The sequence below is a fragment of the Jaculus jaculus genome, chromosome 6, assembly GCF_020740685.1.
Source record: "Jaculus jaculus isolate mJacJac1 chromosome 6, mJacJac1.mat.Y.cur, whole genome shotgun sequence".
Taxonomy (NCBI): Eukaryota; Metazoa; Chordata; class Mammalia; order Rodentia; family Dipodidae; genus Jaculus; species Jaculus jaculus.
The window spans coordinates 24,156,097-24,177,887 of NC_059107.1; the positions used below are offsets into that span (position 1 = coordinate 24,156,097).

At 50.0% G+C, this 21,791-nt stretch overlaps 1 protein-coding gene across 3 annotated transcripts in view; it reads left to right on the forward strand.

Annotated features, from left to right (window-relative positions):
• Positions 1-8,125: 8,125 nt before the first annotated feature.
• Positions 8,126-21,791, forward strand: part of Wwc1 (WW and C2 domain containing 1) — a 193,464-nt gene continuing 179,798 nt past the window's right edge. Inside the window, exon 1 of one of the 3 annotated variants that reach the window (XM_045153653.1) lies at positions 8,126-8,316. In XM_045153653.1, coding sequence (XP_045009588.1) covers positions 8,198-8,316 — 119 coding nt within the window. In that variant the 5' untranslated portion in view covers positions 8,126-8,197. The remainder of the gene's footprint in view (positions 8,317-21,791) is intronic. The other 2 variants (XM_045153651.1, XM_045153652.1) reach the window with 2 other exon arrangements.

Consider the following 21,791-nt stretch of genomic DNA (forward strand, 5'->3'; position numbering starts at 1 on the left):
AAAACAAACAAACAAAAAACCTTCCAGGGCCTAGGGAAATGGCTCAACAGTTAAAGGTACTTACTGGCAAAGTCTACTGGCTGGGGTTTAATTTCACCAGTACCCACATGAAGCCAGAGGGCACATGTGTCTGGAGTTTGTTTGTAGCAGCAAGGGGCCCCGAGCTTGACCATATGCTATCTCTCCCTCTCTCTTTCCCTTCCTCTCTCCTCACAAATAAAAGTTAAAGCAAAATGATGAAGGAACTTTGAGGTTCAGGGTTGAGCTAAGGGCTTTATTGACAAAAATCTCACTTGGGGGCTGGAGAGATGGCTTAGCGGTTAAGTGCTTGCCTGTGAAGCCTAAGGACCCCGGTTCAAGGCTCAATTCCCCAGGACCCATGTTAGCCAGATGCACAAGGGGGCGCACGCAGCTGGAGTTCGTTTGCAGTGGCTGGAGGCCCTGGTGCGCCCATTCTCTCTCTGTCTCTGCCTCTTTCTCTCTAGTCTGTTGCTCTCAAATAAATAAATAAAATAAACAAAAAAAATTAAAAAGAAAATAGGCTCCCTAAAGCCTCTCTAAAGTAAGTTTAAAAATAAATAAATAAATAAATAAATAAATATGGCTGGAGAGATGGCGTAGCGGTTAAACGCTTGCCTGTGAAGCCTAAGGACCCGGGTTCGAGGCTCGGTCCCCAGGTCCCACGTTAGCCAGATGCACAAGGGGGCGCACGCGTCTGGAGTTCGTTTACAGAGGCTGGAAGCCCTGGCTTGCCCATTCTCTCTCTCTCTCTCTCTCTCTCTTTGCCTCCTTCTCTCTGTCGCTCTCAAATATATAAATAAATAAACAAAAAAAAAAAAAATCTCACTTCGTTGTCTGTCACAAATCAATAGTGAGGTGGGTAACCTTGATCTCATTGTGTAGGCGAGGACTGAACCACTCAGTTGCCTGCTGGAGGCAGATATTATACAGTGGTTTTTTTGTTTTGTTTTGTGTTTTTTTTTTGAGGCAAGCCCAACATATTGGCCATTTCTTATGAGTGTGTGAGGGAGCGAGAATGAGAGAGAAGGAGAATTGGCACTCCAGGACCTCTGGCTATTGCAATTGAACTCCAGGCGCGGGGGGTGGGGGTGGGGGTGGTGCCGCCTTGTGCGCATGCGTCACCTTGTGAGTCTGGCTTACGTGGGACCTGGAGAGTCGAACCTTGGTCCTTAGGCTTCATAGGCAAGTGCTTTGGCCGCTAAGCCATCACTCCAGCCGGTCAAACCACAATCCTACCCTCTTCTTGCTGTGTGCTTTGCTCTTCTTGAGGTGGCTGAGTTTCTGGGTATTCGATGTCAGATCTGCGCAGGGCACAGGTAAGTAAGAACATCCCGTAATCACTGCGTCTCTCAACGGTTGGGCTGGAGTTTAATTTCAGCGCCCGGGTACCATGGCGATGGAGTGCTATAAATACCCGAGAGACTTCTTGCAGTCAGCCCGCTGGTTCTTCCGCTTGCCTCGCCACCCCCGTTCCCCACCAGGGCTCTGCTCGCTTGTGCTGCGGGAGTGGGAGCGGAGGGGAGCAGCCCTGCGCACTGCCGCTGCCCGGCTCCCGCCCTCGGCTCCCAGGCCTGCTCGCGCCTTCCACACCCCCACCCCTGAAACCACCGGTTCATCTCCGCCTCCTACAGTGCATAATTCATTTCCTCGTTGGTGAAAGACACAACAAGCTCCCGGGCCCCAGAGGACTCTTTGATAGGGAGCTGGAAACAGGATGGGTTCGACCTGTCCTACCTGCCTCAGGACAGCCTCTGGTGTGGGCTGAAATCCAGTTCAGTTAATGAATAAAGCCCAGGGAGAAAAATGCCCGCTTCCAGGGAGCCAGTTCTACCTGTTAAATGCCCGTCTCCTTCCCTCCGCCCCTCACCCCCAGGGGAGTTCATGACAGCTCTGTTGCAGATGATGCTGTGTGTGTGTGGGGGGGTTATGCTCAGCTTGGAACTCAGGGCCCCCACTCCCCCAGCTCCACTCTTTCCAGCTCTGCTATGGTCTGGTTCACCTGCCCTCCCCAGTCTCCTGTCTCCAACCACTCTTAAAGAACCCTGGACCAAATGGAAGGACTTCCAAGCAGGTCCCACAGCTGCAAACTCCACCCAGGCCTGTGTTCCTGAAGGTTCTCTTGGGGTTTTCCCAGAACCCACCCTGCTGGAAACCCAATCATGAAACCCTCCTGGAAGCACCTGTGTTGGTATTTGGTCTGTATTCTTGAAGGGAAGTCATTTTGTATACCTGAGGGTCGGTTTACCCCTCTATAAATTGGAACTGTAAGAACCCGCACAATAAGGCACTGGGCCTTACTCTGCACAATGAACGAGTCCACGGGTGGTGGTACATATAGTTCAGCTTATTTTCTGGCACAGTCTTAAGGACCTAGAGGTTATTAAGAACCTTTCTCTTCTGCCCAGACTCTGATGTTGCCAAGGTCTCCCTCTACCCTGATTTCCTCTGGCTTATGACATGATATTGAAAGAAAACTAGTTCATGGCACAATTATGAACCTCAAGTAATGCGTGACTAAAGAAAGGGGACATTATTGGCTCAAAGAACATGACTGTGCATTCCCTAGGACATGTGGGAGGGAGAGCATGAGGTAGGGAAGTGTAGGCACAGAGTGAGCCAATGAATCCCGGCAGAGGTTTTCCAAGCCTCCAGCCCCCTTAAGCATGCACATGCCAACCGGAAACTACGGCCAGCACATCCAACCTCCACTTCTTTTTCTTTCTTTCTCTTTGTGCTTAATTCCCCCTCCTCACCATCCTCATGAAATGTTACCACGTCTCTTAAAACATGGCCTTTCTTTGCTGTTGCATTGGGAACTGGATTGAACAGGTACTGGTTTTATAGACAAGATAACCTGCCCCAGGCTCTAGGGTCCCCTCTAAGCAGCCTGGCTGTGGAAGAAAGTGGACATGAGTTTGGCTGGTGGCCTCATCTACTCAGGCCCATCGGTGGTCAGACCCTTGAACTCAGCTCCTGGCAGCCGGACACAGTTCCTGGAGGAAGACCAGGAGAGGCTGGGGCGACTTGTCATCAGCTTGGATTCCTGCGGTTCAGTCACCTGTACAATAACATTCAATTCATCCCATCATGTGGCTCAGCCGGTTTCACCTTTAATCCCTTGCACGTTTGCCCTGGGCCTCTGAATGCCTGGGGATGATTCACCAGCCATTGCAGCGGGGCAGGTGGCCATCTGTTGATGACTTCACCCTGCTTACAGGTTCTGGTAGATAACTGAGGAGTCTTTCATGGAGGGTAGGAGGACCAAGGCTTTAAGCAGCAATTCCTGCTCCCCAAAACCAGTTGTAATAAAAGTGACTGGGCATGGTGGCGCACGCCTTTAATCCCAGCACTCGGGAGGCAGAGGTAGGAGGATCGCTGTGAGTTCGAGGCCACCCTGAGACTACAAGATGAATTTCAGGTCAGCCTGGGCCAGAGTGAGACCCTACCTCGAAAAACAAAACAAAACAAACAACAACAACACAAAGTGCAGAGGAGCAAACCACTTGGAAAATGTGGAAAATGCCAGGCTGTGGGCATCAGGTGTGGCAGACCACAGTGTACCACCACCACAACACATCCAGTGGAAAGTCTTGGTTGCAAAATAAGACACAGCCACACATGTGCAATTAGAATTGATGCTTGTCAAGAGAGAAAATGACATAGGCCTTTAAAAATATTTTATTCATTTATTTGCAAGGGGGGAGAGAGAGAGAGAGAGAGGCAGAATGGGACCTCTTGCCACTGCAAATGAACTAGACTTAAGAACCCCTTTGTGCATGTGGCTTTATGTGAGTACTGGGGAATTAAATCCAGGCCATTAAGCTTTGTCAGCCATTGCCTTAACTGCTGAGCCATCTCTCCAGCTCTGGGTCTATGCTTTGAGCAATTGATCCACACTTCACAGAGGTGTGCTAGCTGTCAGCCAGGGTGCAGATATGTTCCAGCGCGGCTCCTAAGATTGGTGGCTCGCTGCCCAGGCCAAGTCCTTACATTTCTCATTTGACTTTGCCCTTCCCAAGCAGTGCTAAGGAATCTATTGTATGAGTCTCCTCAGGCCCAAGGCTGAGACATCAGTTCAGCAATGCCCAAGGTCACAGGGCCGGAACACTGAGGGAGTTTGGGATCCACACAGCCAGGATTCCAGAATACTTGATTTTCAGCCCAACAAATATCAACAGAGACAACCAATGGTCAGCATCAGAATATTACAGAGCCAGACCAGGGGAGACCGTGGAATTATAGTTACTTACAAAAGAAAGAGCCAAGCTGGGCATGGTGGCACACGCCTTTAATCTCAGCACGTGGGAGGCAGAGGTAGGAGGGCTGCAATGAGTTCAAGGCCACTCTGAGATTGCCGAGCAAGTTCTAGGTCAGCTAGAGTGACCCCACCTTGAAAAACCAAAGAGAGAGAGAGAGAGAGAGGAGAGCCAAAAGAAAAGAAAGAACGAGCCAGGTGTGGTGGTGCATGCCTTTAATCCCAGCACTGGGGAGGCAGAGGTAGGAGGATTGTCTTGAGTCCAGGGCCTCCCTGAGACTATGTAGCGAATTCCAGGTCAGCTATAGCAAGATCTTACCTCAAAAAAAAAAAAAAAAAAAAAAGAAAGAAAGAAAGAAAGAAAGAAAGTGCCAGGTGTGGTGGTGCATTCCTTCAGTTCCAGTAGCATTGGGACGCAGAGGTAGGGGAATTGCTGTGAGTTTGAGGCCAGCCTGAATTAGAATGAGACCCTACCTCAAAAAAGAAAGGAAGCTAAAGAAGCTTCTCTTTTGAGATGATGATGCCACTAATGTGGGCGCTCAAAATTCATCAAAGTGCTGAGAAGAAGAGACAGTGGAGTGTTTAGCACTAAGTGAGACATCTCTGTCACACCCTCCAAGACTCAGAGACCCCTGCAGCAGAGGTGGTGGAAAGAATGTAAGAAGGCTGGAGAGATGACTCGGCAGTTGGGGCACTTCCCTGCAAAGCCTATGGATTTGATTTCCCCAGTACCCACCTAAAACCAGATGCATAAGGTGGCACATGTGTCTGGAGTCCATTTGCAGTGGCTAGAGACCCTGGCATGCCCATTCTCTCTCTATCTGCTTCTTTCTCTCTCTTATTCTCTTAAATTAATTAATTAATTAAAATACTTAAAGAAAAGAATGTAAGAGCTAAAGGGAAGGAGTGCTTCGCAATGCTGTCTTCAGGCACACCGTGGCCATGGCATTCACGACCTCATAGCAGTCGACATTACCTACACAAGACCTGTGCACTAGGAGGGGAAAACGATGACATCAACATAGAAGAGACTAGTCGGCAATAAGAAAGGATTCAGTTGCTGGGCGTGACCAGGGGACACTCTGGAATTATAGTCATTTAGAAAAGGAAAAGCCAAGCCGGGCGTGGTGGCGCCTGCCTTTAATCCCAGCACTTGGGAGGCAGAGGTGGTAGGATCGCCATGAGTTCAAGGCCACCCTGAGACTACAGAGTGAATTCCGGGTCAGCCTGAGCTAGAGTGAGAGCCTACCTGGAAAAACAAAAACAAAACAAAATTTTAAAGACAAAAATATCCAGAATAACAGTCTAGGTTAATGGCTGAGAGCACTGGTGCTGGAGGACCCTGACCTGGGCTGTCGTTTTAGCACCACACCCCTGGCCGTCTTGAAGCCTCCAATGTCTCTTCCATAACATGAGTATAGCGTACGTATGTCCCTACTTTAGAGCGCTGCTGTGAAGATGAACCGAGATCATGTATGTATGAGAAGCATCTAGCCTTTGAGCCAGATTTTACTTTGGGGCTATTCTAATCCGTAACTGCAGGGTATTGGGAACAGTGGCTCGTGTCAGTAATCCCAGCACTCAGGAGGCAGAGGAAGGAGGATCACAGAGAGTCTTGTCTACATAGTCTCAAATAAATAAATAAAATGTGTGTGTGTGTGGGTGGGGGGGTGCTGATGGGAGTGTAGCTTAGTGATAGGGTGCCTACCTGGGGTGTATGATGTTAGCACCCAAAAAAACTAAGCGGCGGTTTGGACATCAGAGGAAGTAGACAGGCTGAGGAATCCCCCCACAAAGGGAATGGGGAACCGCTACTTTTGGGTGCTGATAATCTTTCTGATACTGGGAACCTGGACTTTGGTGCTAGTATTTATGGAATTTATTATGGAATTTGTGGAAGGGCCTCTGGGTCTCTCCTGGGGGCATCTGGAGGTGAGGAGCTCACCCTTTGGGGTCTTATTCATTAAGAGCAGCTGAGGTTCAAACAGGATTCCTCCCTTGCTCAGTGGTCTGTGGCCCTTATAGGGAGTTGGCTGGCAGACAAAAGGATACTGGCATTGGGCTTCAATCCTCTCATCTACTTTCCTGCCACATATACACAGCAAACAAAAAATCCACACACACACAAACACACACACATACACACACACACACACACACACACACACACACACAACCCAGCTAAATTCACACAAGCCCCAGTCCCTAAAAGGAGATGTGTTTTAGTATTTAGTTTTTCAAGAAACACTATTTTTTAAGAAATTAAGATTTAATTAATTAATTAATTAATTTTGGTTTTTCGAGGTAGGGTCTCACTCTAGCCTAGGCGGACCTGGAATTCACTCTGTGGTCTCAGGGTGGCCTCAAACTCTCGGTGATCCTCCTACCTCTGCCTGCTGAGTGCTGGGATTAAAGGCGTGTGCCATCACACCCGAGTAAGATTTAAATTTTTAAAAATATTATTTTATTATTTTTTATTTATTTGCAAGAAGAGAGACAGAGAGAATGGGCACACCAGGGCCTCCAGCAGCTGCAAACTCCAGATGTATGCACCTCTTCCTTTATGTGGGTACTGGAGAACTGAACCAGGGTTGTTAGGCTTTGCAGCCAAGTGCCTTAACCGCTGAGCCATCTCTCCAGGCCCATGTCACTAAAAAAAATTATTATTGATTTATTTATCCGTTTAAGGGAGGTTGGTATTTTGATTTAAGTTGGCCTGCAACTCCTGGGCTCAAGCAATATCCTTATCTCAACTTTTGGAGTAGCTGGGAGGGCAGGTGCACTGGTCCACCACGCCTGATCAGAAGATATTTCTCCCCCTCCCCCGACACCCGCTGGAAGTCCTCCTAGGGAAACAGCTCCACCGCACTCCTAATTTTAGGGACCCCCAAGGACAGCGAGCTACACTTGCAAATTGTAGCTGGGGAAGGGTGGATGGGGGGGGTGGGGGGGCTGTGGTTGAAACAACGTGGGGAGCATTGAATAGGAAGGAGACAGATGGTGCAAGGGTTGGGGGAAGGGACGAGAGCTCCTGGAAAACTTATGTTGCCCGATTTGCAAGAATGTTTTCGCTTAACCATTTCTTGCCTGACTCCCGATTCAGAGAAAAGAGGGGTTGCGTTAAGATTTGGGGGCCACCTGTGCCAAGAGCCTGACCCTCGCTTCCCCTCCCCCCTAGCCCCAGCTCGGGGTGGAGAGATCGAGCCGAGCGTGGGAAGCGGAGGTAGAGAAAGGGGTGGTGGTGGTGGAGGGGGTGGGGGGAGATGGATGGAGGGATGATAGATGGAGGGATGGAGGCTGTGATGTGCGTCTGAAGCGGTCCCCGGGCAGGGGTGGTCGGCGTCGGGACTGTCCCACGAGGGGGCGCGTCTCGGGGCCCTTGGACCCGCCCTCGTGGCGCTCTGCGCGGGGAGGAGACCCGGGATCCCCGGGCGCCCGGCGCTCCGCCTCTCGTTTCCGGGGCAGCGCAGTTTACCTGCACGGCCGGAGCCGGAGCCGCACCTGGCGGAGGCGGGAGTCGCCGGGGCTCGGAGCGGGGGGGACGCCGGCGAGCGGCGGCGGCGGCGGGCGAGCTCTGGGAGGCTGGGGCGGCTGCGGCGCTCGGCCCGGGGCCGGCTGGGCGCGCACCCGGGGCCCGCCCCGCTCCGCGCCGCTGCGGGCGCACATGGCAGCGTGAGAGGCCGGCGGGGCCCGGGGGGGGGGCGGTGGCGGTGGCGGTGGCGACCGGATGGACACCCGCGCTACCCCGGACGGTCCCTTTTAGGAACCCCCCATCCCCACCGTGGGGAATCTACGGGCGCCACTCCCCTGTGATCATGGTGCCGCGGCCATCGCCTGCCCGCCGAGCGGCCGGTCGGAGCCGCTGAGCCCCGTGGCGGCGGCGGGGAGCTGCATGGGGGAGCGCGGGCCGCGCTCGCGAAGATGCCCCGGCCGGAGTTACCCCTGCCGGAGGGCTGGGAGGAGGCGCGCGACTTCGACGGCAAGGTCTACTACATAGACCACAAGAACCGCACCACCAGCTGGATCGACCCCCGGGACAGGTAGGACACCCCCTCCTCCGCCCCCCCCACCCCCCCACCCCCCGGCACCAGCCGCGGTGCATCCCCGTCCGGGCCTCACCTGCCCTTGGAGCCCTTTGGGGACTTGGGCAGGTGGGCCAAGAGAACTCTGGCCCTCTTCTTCCCTTGGCTCCCCACCCTCGCCTCTTCTTGGGCGTCACTCCTGTACCCCCAAGAGATGTTGAGAGCCGGCGCAGCCACCCCAGGTGGAGGGGACTTTAGGCCCCAGCCTGCACCTGCTCGGAGTTTTGACCTTAAGCGCTAGCCCCGCCCCCGACCCCTTTAGGATAAGAGGTGGGGGCACCGACCTAGGCAAGGTGGAAGGCAGGTCTTCCTGGGTGTGTGTGTGTGGGGGGGGGGAGTGGCTCTCCCGGCTGGGTGGAAGTGGAAGGGGGGAGGTGGGGGTTCAGTAAGGACGCTGGGGTTTCTGGGAGGCTGTTGGAGGAAGGGCATTGCACTTGGCGAGGGGAAGGCAGCTTTTTGACAGGTGCCTGGGTGGCTGCTGAAGCAAGTCAGGGGAGGCTGCGGGTGGCGGAGAAAGGAGAGGGCGGGGGAGGGCCAAAGGGGGAGAGACTGGTTCTCCAGGAATCTCATAGCAAGTTGGAAGCTGTGAGGATACAGATGGAGGTGAGAGGCCTCCCGCCTAGCCCTACCCATCACCTCTTTCTCCTCCCTTTCTTCCCTCTGGGGCCCGAGACTGCTCAGTTCTTCCTTGGCAAGTCCTGACCTTGGTGTGTGTGTGTGTGTGGAGGGTGCACTTTTGGCAGGTCAAGTCTTAACGGGTCCAGGTTCTCATCTACCCTTGACTACTTGGTATTGCTTTGCACACACACACACCTGCCCCTTGCACGTCCTGGGAGTGGAGAGCCCTCGCCATCCACCTGCAGATCACTTTGTTGTCCTTTGCTGACATGGTTTGTGGTTAAAGTGTCTCAGGAATGTGGAATTTTCTGGTCTGTGACCTTGTGCCCGTGGAGCAACTTGAGGTGCCATTTTTTTTTTTTTTTGAGAAACTTCGTCTTGTAGTGTTTAGATTGGGGGCACCTCGAAAGTCCAGGATGGGACGTGTAGAAAGAAGTAGGTTTAAAGAAGAAGGGGGAGGAAGGAAAAGGCAGAAAGAAAACGGGCGTTCCTCTTCTCTTGAACACGTTCATTCATCACTTCCTGGGTACCTGCTGAACTCAAAGCATCGAATATCTGAATAGTCTCTTTTATATAATTTAGAGGAGAACATTTTTATGCTACACAGGGTTAGGAAGGCTGCTTTAACTTCTAGGACTCAGTTTCCTTGTGGGTCTCCTTAAAGGTTTGCATGGAAGGACGAACAAATAGTGAAAGAGCCAGGGTGTGGTGGCATACGTACACCTTTAGTCCCAGCACTCTGGAGAGGAGGCAGACGTAGGAGGATGGCTGTGAGTTCTAGGCCAGCCTGAGACTACATAGTGAATTCCAGGTCAGCCTAGTCTAGAGTGAGACCCTACCTTGAAAAAAGTAAAGTTGGAAGAGACCCAGGAGATCTAAGTCTAGTTTCCTTTTTTACAAAAAATACTTATTTGAGAGAGGTAGAAAGAGCGAAAACGGCAGATAGAGAGAGAATGGGCTCTCCAGGGCCTCTAGCCATTGCAAACGAACTCCAGATGCACGGTCCACCTTGTGGATCTGGCTTCCGTGAGTACTGGGGAATTGAACCTGGGTCCTTAGGATTTGCAGGCAAGTGACTTAACAGTTTAGCCATCTCTCCAGCCCCAATTCCCATATTTAAGCCTAAGAGAACATTTGAAAGCCAGATATGTGATTTGCTCATTAAAAATTTATTTATTTATTTATTTATTTGAGAGAGAGAGGCAGAAGGAGAGAATGGGTGCGTCAAGGATTCTAGCCACTGCAAACTCCAGATGCATGCACCACCTTGTGCATCTGTCTTATGTATATACTGGGGGATTGAACCTGGGTCATTGGACTTTGCAGGCAAGCACCTTAACCACTAAGCCATCTCTCCAGCCCACAAATATTTTGGTCTTTCTACTTGCCTACATCAAGTTTGCATCCAGTTCTGATTTTTTTTTTGTTTTTCCTGAGACACTCTCATGTAGCCTCTGCTGGTCTTGAATTCCTGATCCTCCTGCATCCACTCCCAAAGTGCTGGGATTATCAGTGTGAGCCACCACACCAGCCCAGCTCTGACATTCTAACTTCAAAATTTGAATCGCATAGTTTTTTCCTATGCCCCTCAGATCAGTTGCCCCAGGAGCGCTATGACTGCCCACCCTCCCTGTCCTTTGCCTTTTTTTCTTTAGAAGAGACAAGTTACCTTTGACGAGTCCTGGAGCATAATATTCTGTAGCTGAGGCTGGTGTGCTGTTATGTTGGAGGGTGGGGACCAGCAATGACCATGCCTCTGAAAGAAGAACATAGCCATAGACAACTTCTCAAAAATACTTTTTTTTGAGAGGGCAAGTGTGAGCCAAGCGTGGTGGCTCACGCCTTTAATCCCAGCACTGGGGAGGCAGAGGTAGGAGGATCACTGTGAGTTCAAGGCCACCCTGAGAACACAGAGTGAATTCCAGGTCAGCCAGGACTAGAGTGAGACCCTATCTCGAAAAACAAAACAAAACAAAACAAAAAAGAGAAAAAAGAAAAGAGAGGGCAAGTGTGTAGTTACCATGAACTGAATTGGCTAGAGCAGTTTCCTAAATTTTTATTTTTTCGAGGTAGGGTCTCATTGTGGTCCAGGCTGACCTGGAATTCACTCTGTAGTCTTAGGGTAGCCTCGAACTCACGGCGATCCTCCTACCTCTGCCTCCCCAGTGCTGGGATTAAAGGCGTGTGCCACCACACCTGGCTCCTAAATTTTTTGTTGTTGTTGTTTTTGAGGTATAGTTTCACTAGCCCAGGCTGACCTGGTATTCACTATGAAATCTCAGGGTGGTATCGAACTCACAGCGATCCTTCTGCCTCTGCCTCCCAAGTGCTGGGATTAAAGGCATGTGCTACCATGCCTGGCCAGTTTCCTAAATTTTAAAGACACATGGACTTTTTGATATATTCACCAGGCTATTTACTTATCTGTATTTTATTTTATTTTATTTTTTGAGGTAGGGTCTTGTTATAGCCCAGGCTGATCTGGAATTCATTATGTAGTCTCAGGGTGGCATCGAATTCATGATGATCCTCCTACCTCTGTCTCCTGAGTGTGGGGATTAAAGGTGTGCGCCACCACATGATTTATTTTTCAATTTATTTAAAATTCTATTTATATATTCATATTGTGTGCACATGTGTGACAGGGTTTCTTACTGCTGCACACCAACACCAGACACCTGTAATGTTTGGCTTACATGGATGGCCTGGGAATTGAACCCTGGGCCCACAGACTTTACAAGCAGGTGCTTTTAAGCATTGAGCTATATTCCAGGCCCATGTTGCTTATTTAATATTTGTTTTCACATCAGGTACTGAAAAAATTTTTTGTACTACTTTCACAAATGGAAAACTAACCATTTCTACTGCTATAAATAGAAGTAAGCCTTAACTCTAGGACTGGAGAGATGGCTTAGTGGTGAAGGACTTGCTTGCAAAGCCTAAGGAGCCCGGTTTGACTCCCCAGTACCCATATAAACAAGATGCACGTGGTGACACATGTGTCTGGAGTTCATTTGCGGTGGCTAAGAGGCCCTGGCGGGCGTGCCCATTCTCTCTCTCTCCCTCTCTCTCAAATAAAAAAAAAACACAAAAATGAATAAAAAATTTTAAAAAGCCAGGTGTGGTGGCTCACACCTTTAATCCCAGCCTCCTCAGAGGTAAGAGGATCACTGTGAGCTCAAGGCCAGCGTGAAACTACACAGTGAATTCCAGGTCAGCTTTGGCTAAAGTGAGACCCTACCTTGAAAAATCAAAACAAACAAACACAAAAAAGGACTGGAGGGATGGCTCAGTGGTTACGGGGTCTGCCGACAAAGCCAAAGGACCTGGGTTTGATTTCCCAGTTCCTATGTACAGCCAGATGCACAAAGTGCTACGTGTGTCTGGAGTTTGTTTGCAGTGGCTGGAGGCCCTGGTGCACCTATTCTGTTTGTTTCTCTCTCTTCTTTCTATGCCTCTCTGCTTGTAAATAAATAAATATAAATAAATGATTTGAAGAAAAAAGTTTTAAAAAAGGGCTGGAGAGGGCTGGAGAGATGGCTTAGCGGTTAAGCGCTTGCCTGTGAAGCCTAAGGACCCCGGTTCGAGGCTCGGTTCCCCAGGACCCACGTTAGCCAGATGCACAAGGGGGCACACGTGTCTGGAGTTCGTTTGCAGTGGCTGGAAGCCCTGGCGGCACCCATTCTCTCTCTCTCTCTCTCTCTGTCACTCTCAAATAAATAAGAATGAACAACAACAACAAAAAAATTTTAAGGGCTGGAGAGATAGTTAAGCAGTTAAGGCGCTTGCCTGCAAAGCCTAAGGACCCATGCTTGACACTCCCAGATCCCATGTAAACCACGCACACAAGGAGATGCAGGTGAGCGAGGTTGTATATGTGCACAAGGTGGCACAGGCGTCTGGAGTTTGATTGCAATGGCTAGAGGCCCTAGCACGCTGATTCTCTCGCTTTCTCCAATAAAAAAAATTAAAAAGCCAGTCTGCTGGGCTTGCCCCCCCCCCCAAAAAAAAAAAAAAAACACCTTATCTATATAGTAAGTGGGAAAAACCCAGTATGACTGTACTTTAGCTAGGTACTATGTCTTGCCTTCCGTGCTAGGCCAGGCCCACGCAGCCTTTGCTTTAGGCAGAGTGGCCTAGTGAGAAGTCCAAAGCAAACTTGGCAGAACTGCGTCCTATTTCACTTTGTGTCTTCAGCTCATCTTGCCTGCGCTGGTCCTGTGTGTGGCTCTGAGCTTGGGGTCAGCACTGAGGGTCTCCATAGTGGGCACTTTGGAAGTTTTCTGATGGAGCTGGGCAAAGGACATCCACGTATGGGTGTGTGGAATCTTCTGGTCACCTGGTTAGGGGTTCTGCTGTTGAATCCTGTCTGTGTACTGACAGGAATATTGCTTGACCTCTCTGAGGTTTGAGGGCTCAGTGGGTGAGAGGGTACATTGATTAGGCATTCTCTCAGGGCCTCTCAGCCCTCTGTATCTCCTTTTTAAACTTTTTTCCCTTTAATTAATTTATTTTTAAAAATATTTTTTAATTAAATGCTTTTTAAAATATTTATTTTATTATTTATTTATTAGAGAGAGTGAGTGAGAATGGGTATGCCAGGGACTTCAGCCATTGCAGATGAACTCCAGACGTATGTGCCACCATGGGTACCTTGCTTATGTGGGACCTGGAGAATCGAACCTGGGTCCTTAGGCCTGACAGGCATGCACCTTAACCGCTAAGCCGTCTCTTCAGCCCAGTTTTACTTATTTGCAAGCAGAGAGGGTGGGAGAGGGACTGTGTGTATGTGCATGCATCAAGGTCTTTTGTCCCTACAAACAAATTCCAGATGCATGTGCCACTTTGTATATAAGGCTTTATACGGGCACTGGGGAATTGAACCTAAGCCAGTAGCCTTTGCAAGCAACTTCCTTTAACAGCTAAGCATCTCCCCAACCCCTCTTTACCCCAGCAGATTTATGAGGAGGAGGGACAATGGGGACTTGACTTCGAGGATATGAAGGGAGCAGTTTAGCCAAAGCTGAAACGAGCTGAGCTTTTTTGGGGGGATGGTGGAATGGGGTGATCAGTTCTCCCAAAGTTACTATGTCTGTGTAACTACTTAATGCTATGAGACAAGTGAAAAATCACATTTAAGAAAATTTCACTCCTTCAGAATATGTATGTCAGCACCCAAGTCGTGCAGATGCCCACCCAGCCTACTGAATTAAAAAGAAGTAAGCCACATGGTCCTTTGGTTAGAAAAGTGATTTCTTAGCCACCGAGTACAAAATAGTGTCTCTGGTTACCAACCCTAAAGAATGTCTTGGCACATTCCTCCCTCTGGGGCCGAGCTGTTTTGTGTGCTGTCCGGCATGGAGCTGCTGGGGGTAGGGAATCCAGTTTTCAGCCTCCCCTTTCACCAGGGGCTTGGAAGAGCAGCCAGCCTTGCCAACTCTCCCCTTCTCACCCAGGAAAGACCGGGAGGCTGAAATTCCTGAGGACGGTTGTCCCAACAACCGGAGAGGGTCCAGTGGGCAGCTTGGACCCTGCCCACTGGGCCAAAGGCTGCAGCAGCACCCAGACTCTGCCCAAATCAAGGCAGTTCTGGGGAGGGGCAGGCCCCTAGAGAGTCGGGCAGTGCAGGTCAGGCCTGAGCAGCCCCTCAGAGCTGGGCGCTGTTTGCTGCAGAACTTGGGCGCTTCTGGACTGCCAAGGGCCAGCCTTCTGTATGTGTTCAACTTGATGGCGTGCACAGACAAACATGCCCACTGTTCTTGGAGGAAGAATGGATCATGGGGATGGGCCCTGCCAGAGAAGGTTCCTGAAGCCTGACTCCTGCCGGCTCCCCGATTTGCATTTAGACCTCGGGGGACTCCCTGAGAGATGTGGGCATTTTTCTCTGGTAACGGGTCTTGGAGACACACATCAGATCTCAGCATTTTTTTTTCTCATGTCAGGAGGGCCGACGTTTGTTCATTTCAGAAATGTTATAGGAAGTTGGGTCTACAGCTTTGAAAAAGGTCTTCTTAACCTCTGTCAGGTTCCAGATCTTGAGAGACTGTCTGTGGTGGGTGGGTGTGCAAGGCTATTCCCCGTTCCCCCCCCCCACATTATTTCTGGGGTCCAGCGAACCCCAGGTTCATAACTCATGCCATAGATAACTTGAAAGTATCTTGTCACCTAAAATGCTCTCAGCTGAGGTGGAGAACAGGTCGTTGGCTGAGCACTTACCGCATTCAGGAGGGGTGTGGAAAGCGTTGCATGGGTAACTTCTGTAAATCCTCCCAGCAATCCCACCTGGGACTTGAATTACCCGAGGCTCAGGGACACTCGGTGTACAACAACAGCAAAACAATAGCATCGCCTGTTTCTTCTTTTCCGTGCTGAGGGCTGAACCTAGAGCTTCAGGCGCATCTAGCAAGCAGTCTGTCTTTGGGTTATAGCCCCAGTTCAAGTCACTGGACTTCTGTGAGCTGTGTAAATGTTACACAGGCTGGATAGAACCTGCCTTTCCTTTCCTTTTTTCTTTCTTTTTATGGTGCTAGGGAGGAACACACTCCTTCCCATCCCCCACCAAGGCAGTGTTTCATTCTAGCCCAGGCTGACTCGAAATTCACTATATGTAGTCTCAGGCTGGCCTCGAACTCAGAGTGATCCTTCTACCTCTGCCTCTCAAGTGCTGGGATTAAATACATGCTCTGTCATGCCTGGCTGGAAGCCATACATATATATATATATTTTTTTTTCCTTTTGGTTTTTCGAGGTAGGGTCTCACTCTAGCCCAGGCTTACCTGGAATTCACTATGTAGTCTCAGGATGGCCTTGAGCTCACAGCGATCCACCTACCTCTGCCTCCCAAGTGCTGGGTGCGCTTCTGTGCCCGGCTGGAAGCCGTATTTCTAACCACCTCTCCATTCAGCTTTCTGCCCTCCTGCTTCAGGAACTCGCCTTGGGAAGTGAGGCAGGCATGGTGTCACTTACCTGTGACCCTTCCGCTATGACCATGGCCAACCCACGGGCAAGTGTGGGTAATGAAAAGAGGCCGAGCCTTTGGAGCTTGGCATCTTGGGCCTCTGACTTATTCCCTGGGTGACCTAGGCAAGTTACATACGCTCTCTGCACCTTGGCTGCGCAGGTGGGGCAGCCAGCAAGAGGCGATTGAGAATGCCAGTTCGGCTTTCACTAGGAAAAGTACCTGTGAAACACCTAACTCCCTCTGGAAGCTAAGTCCCCACCCTCCCCTCACGCCGAAGAGACCTTTCTGATTATGTATTCGTGGCTTTGCATCTCACTGATGAAACTCGGGTGCAGACAAGTGACTTGTCCAGGGTCACGAAGCAAATAAATGTCAGTCTTGAGTCGAGCAAAGGTTGTCTGTCTTCTTTCTTGTATGTAAACCTTGCCCTAAAATTCATGCCTGGCTTCTCCTCATCTGTGGTAATTGTGTGAGTTTTTCTTCAGTCTTCTTGGTCTGTGTAGATGGGCGAGTTTCATTCATGGTGGCAGAATCATTTGTGCATTGTGTCATAGGAGTTTTCAGTATGTGGGACAGTAAAAGTACCAATGATCACAAGCAAATAACTATTTTTATTATCAGTTACAATCGATTTAAGGTTATTGTCTGGCTGATGGCACTTTTTTGTTTGTTTGTTTTATGAGGTACTGTCTTGCTGTAGCCCAGGCTGACCTGTAACTCACCATGTAGTCTCAGGCTGGACTCAAATTCACAGCTATCCTCCTACCTCTGCCTCCCGAGTGCTAGGATTAAAGGCGTGTGCCACCACACCCAGGGTCAATCTTCTTTGAACTTGCTTTGTATTTGAGGATGACCTTAAACTTCTTATCCTTCTGCCTACACCTTCTGAGTGTTGGAATTGCAGACTTTATCACAAACACCAGTTTATGCATTGCTGGGGATTTGAATGTAGGACTTCCTGTGTGCTACGCAAGTCCTCCACCAACTGAGTACATTCCTGTCCTTACCGTTGTCAGCCTAAAAGTTTACATTCTGACGTGCTTCCTGAGGTGGGAATGTAACTAGCCTGCCAGAGAATTTGTTCAAGCCCTGTGTGCTCCCTGCTTACGTCACAAGTGGCCCACTGATACCTGTATACCCTTGTAATATTAACAGCAACATGCAAAACACATCCAAGCTTGGGTTTTAGATTTACACCGTTTAGCCAGGTTTGATAGCCCATCCTTGTAAAGCTGAGGTTAGGAAAATTATGAGTTTGAGGCTAGCCTAAACCGCATAGCATCACAGTGTCTCAAAAACAAACAAACAAGCAAGCAAAAACTATATGTCCCATGAACATCTCCCATGCCCATGGGCTGAATATTTTGTATTGTGCTCTAATTTAATCCTTTCAACAGCTGCATGAGGTCAGTAGTATTAATCTTCCACCTTCAGATGGAGAAGGTGACTTACAAAGATTAAGTAATAATTAGAGTCCTTAGGTGGACTTGTGAATCTGTGTTCCTATTATTAGCAGAAGCCTGGTCTGGGCGCTCCACCCTGTCCACCTCAGGGCCACAGAGCACCCTTTGGCTAAATTGGCCTTAAGTTACCATTTACTTTCAGAATGGGCAAACTTGACATGGGTCTCGGGGTGGTGTTGCTAAGGCACCTTAATCAGAGAAGTCAGTAAGTAGGCTCATGTCAGCTTAAGATGCTGTTGAATGTGGACTCTGTCCCCCGGAAACAGCTGGCTAACCAGAGCCCTGGGAGGGAGGGTGCTGAGACCCCAGAGAGAAGGGTAGAGACCGAAGTATGCAGTGCTGAGCAGGGATAGCCAGGTTGTTTCCAAGTCGTTTAGACATATGCTCCCAACCGCCAGGGAATGAGCACCTGAGGCAGTTCCTGTATTCCCATCCCGCTCCCTTGCAGAAGAGAGTTTAGCTAAACTGACCTGATTTTCCAATCCCCTCGGGTCCCAGGGAGCCATGAGAGAAACACTGCCCTTTTGAAGGGAAGAGAATCGGGTTGCCGTAGTTACCAGGAAGGCTGGCATGCCAAGGGCAGGTGCACGCAAGGAGAGGAGGGACGAGGCGGAGAGAGAGCTCGGCGTGGTCGGCATGCTTTGCTGCTGCAGAGTTATCCAGATGGGAGAAGCCCGAGGCCAGGCTTTACTGGCGTTTTCGGGGGTTGCCATCCTAGTGATGAGTGGCTACCTGTGCAGGGTCAGGAGCTCTCTCTGGTCCCATGTGGCTCTAAATGACGAGGCTTCCTACTCCTGGCACGGCAAGGGGCTGCAGAAAAGTGGAGTCCACGTCACCTTAGAGAAGCAGCTTCCGTAGCGTTTCTGTTAGCAGCTCCTTGCTGAGTGAAGCCCTTCCACTTGGGCATGGCAGAGGGGTGCATCTGGGTGTGGTTTATGTGAAAAACCCATGTCATACCTCTCCCAGCACGGAGAGGGCCCACACACCCCTACCTGGAACAGCCACTGGGCAGGACTTCTTGTCTGCCTCGAATCCTTATTTCAGAATGAGAGAGACAGAAAACCGCCAGCATTGTTTTGTCGGTCTTTGCCAGCATCCCATTCAGTCTCTAGGTCCCGGGCAGGAAATCTCTTGCTAAAATCCAGTGGGCATGGTGGCACATGCCTTTAATTTCAGCACTCTAATACGAGGCACTTTAATCCCAGGCAGAGGTTGGAGGATTGCTGTTAAATTCAAGGCCTGCCTAGGACTACAGAGTGAGTACCAGGTTAGCCTAGGCTAGAGTGAGACCCTACTTGTAAGCATAAAATAAAATAAAATTAAATAGATATCTTGCAAATGTGTATGGGGAGTGGGAGACAGGAAGAAGGGATAGTCGTTCGTTGTGATTAGATAGGGAGAACATTCTATGAAGGTGTTGGACTGCGAAGAAGGGACTGGGCATAGAGCTGGCCAAATGTATAAGTCACGTGTTCCCCCCTCTGGCCCCCCATCAGCCTCCTCAGTATTTCTACCCATGCCATCTCCCACTTGGGGAGAAATGGGATCTTTCAGTTTCAAATGTCTGATGAAGAAAAGGGACCGGGGCTTAAGTTCTCACTCAATGGTCAGCCAGGGGGCGAGAAATGAAGCCGCATCAAGATTAGGGACATCTTTGTTGGCTCCTTTTTAAATTCCCTCCTCCATTCATCACTTGCTGGCAGCAGGGACACCAGGCCTGTGGCAGCTGCTGACTTTCCCCAGTCGGCTGCCTGCTGTTGTCCCAACCTGGTTCAGTGGCAGCCTCCCGGCCCACCCTCAGCCCATATACATACGCACCCTGCCTTGGCCAGGCCCTCTGCTATCCCTGGAGTATTTCTGGGAACTTGGGAAGGTAAAGTGTCAAGATACAGGCATCAGGTGACAGCTAGGATGAGATGACCCAGGGAAGCCCTCCTAGCCTGACTCTGCAGTGACTTTTCCTGGGTAGTGAGGGCTCTGGGTTTTACTGTGTGTTCCAGGAACTGCTTACACATATGTGACTTGGCCTTTGTGTTAGGAACTGTGAGGATAGTAACTGCCATGGGGCGCTAAGGAGGCCCAGGAAAAATGGTTATCTTTCATTAATGACCTTCACCCGCTGCCTGGCACTGGTGTACATCATGGTGGTAATGTTCTTTTGCAAATGGGGAAACCGAGGCAGAAAGACCAAAAAGTAGCAAGTCCAAGGATAAGGTGCAGAACTGGAATGTAAAGTAAGTCTGATTTCAAAGCTCCTTCCATCCCTGCGTTCTCTTCCTATGAGTTTCAAGAGAAAATAGGGGCCTTAGTAACTACAGAGAGAGAACAAGAGAGAAGCAGAAATGCCTGTTGGTGGGCTGGAGAGATGATGGCTCAGTGGTTACGGGCACTGGCTGGCAAAGCCAAAGGACCCAAGTTCAGTTACCAAAGTTCCCACGTAAAGCCAGATATACAAGGTGCCGCATGCATCTGGAGTTCATTTGCAGGGGCTAGAGGCTCTGGTGTGCTTTCTCAGTGTACCCCCCCTCTACCCCTCCCTCCCTCCCTCCCTCCCTCCCTCCCTCCCCCCCCCCCCCTCTCTCTCTCTCTCTCTCTCTCTCTCTATATATATATATATATGTGTGTGTATATATATATATATATATGTGTGTGTGTGTGTATATATATATATATGTGTGTGTGTATATATATATATGTGTGTGTGTGTATATATATATATATATATGTATATATATGCATGCACACACATATATATATGCATCTTTCAAATAACTAAATAAAATATTTTTTTAAATAAATGCCTGTTGGAGCATGTACCTTGTTCGCCATCACGGGGAAACTGATTTGCATGGCTGTAACGCACCATGGGTATCACTTACCTCGCCGTTATTCCCTCAACTTCATAAAGATCACCAGGGGACAGTCAGGTTTGTCTCTCACCACTAGCAAGGGGCCTGAGCCATTTCTTTCTCCTTAGCTGTAGAATCATGAGGAGCGTGTATGTGTGTGTGTTGGGGGGGGGGGGCAATGAAACATGCCTACCCCCAAAGGTTGTGTGAGGATAAGGGGACAGACACCTGGTGTGGAAAGTGACCACATGGTGCCTGATGCACACCGGGCTTTCCAAGGTGGGCTCGTAGCCAGGCTCACTTAGCCTCCTGCACGTCTGGTGGAGAACTCCCACTCCTCCTTACTTTCTTCCTTGTCAGCTCAAGCCTCACCCCTTGGAGGCCACAGCCCACCTGAGCCATGTTGATGACATTGCTTTCAAACCACCTTAACAGTGTTTGTTATATAAATAAATCCATAAACTTTCCCCTGGGTCTTATCAGAGGCAAGCCTTCCTTTGGAATTTCTGGAGTGGAGTGACTTGCTGGCGAGGTGGCATCGGGGCTGCACGCGTGTGCGCCTGTGTGAGTGCGCGTAGGAAGCAGGCGTAGTGGATTGCCCTTGTCCTGGCAGAGCTCGTAAGACCCACGCAGGCGCAGGCACCGTTCACAACTGCTTTGGTCGAGTGTGCCCCTTCCCTCCAGCCTCTGCTCGTGCTGGCAGAGAGCCCTGCGGGTTTGGGCATGCAGAAGGTGCAGGAGGGCATTTGGCGTTTATCAGTCCCGCCCAGTCAGGTGCTGGCCATTCGCTCTGTAGGTATTTATGGAGTGCCAACTGCGAGCAAAGTCCTGCTGCAGCGGGCTGGACGCTTGGGTGAGGAAGACCAGCCAATTGTTAAACAGATAGTTGCTTTATGACCCCGGGCACTTGGTGTTCCCTCAAATTCTTTTACCCATCTGTGACCGTGACACCTCTTGACAGTGGTGACATGAATCTAGATTTGGAAACTGGAGACCTTTGTGCCCACCATAGGGTGTTAACAAGAGCCTGTTAGGGTGAGCTGGGTTGAATGCTGGGAAAATAGTTGTGAAATACAACTGTCGCCAACTCATGGCATTTACTACAAGTCACTGAGAACCACACGGCACTGACTGCGCAAAGACAGCTCCAAGTGTCGGGCCTTCTGAGCCTGTTTCCTTTCCTCTCTGGTTTCATCTGGACACACATTCTGTCATTTAACAAATATTTATTGAATGGCATGCTGTAATGGGCCAGGCTACATTCCAGCACCGGTGATTCAGCAGTGGTTAAGTCCTTGTCATTCTAGACCAGTGATGGAGTCTGGCTCTGGGTGGTGCCCGAGAATATGCATTTCCTGTGGGGCTGCTGGCCCAAACTTGGCAGTAATCTGGAAGTGGGAACAGTGAGGAAATGAATGCAGGTGGGGCCAGCCACCTGGTTCTCCTCCCCATGCTAAGAGGGCTGGAGGAAATAGTCCCACCGACAGCGGTGGTCTCAAGGTTTCATTGCTTACCTGCAGAGCTCTGTGGTTGCTTGGTGAA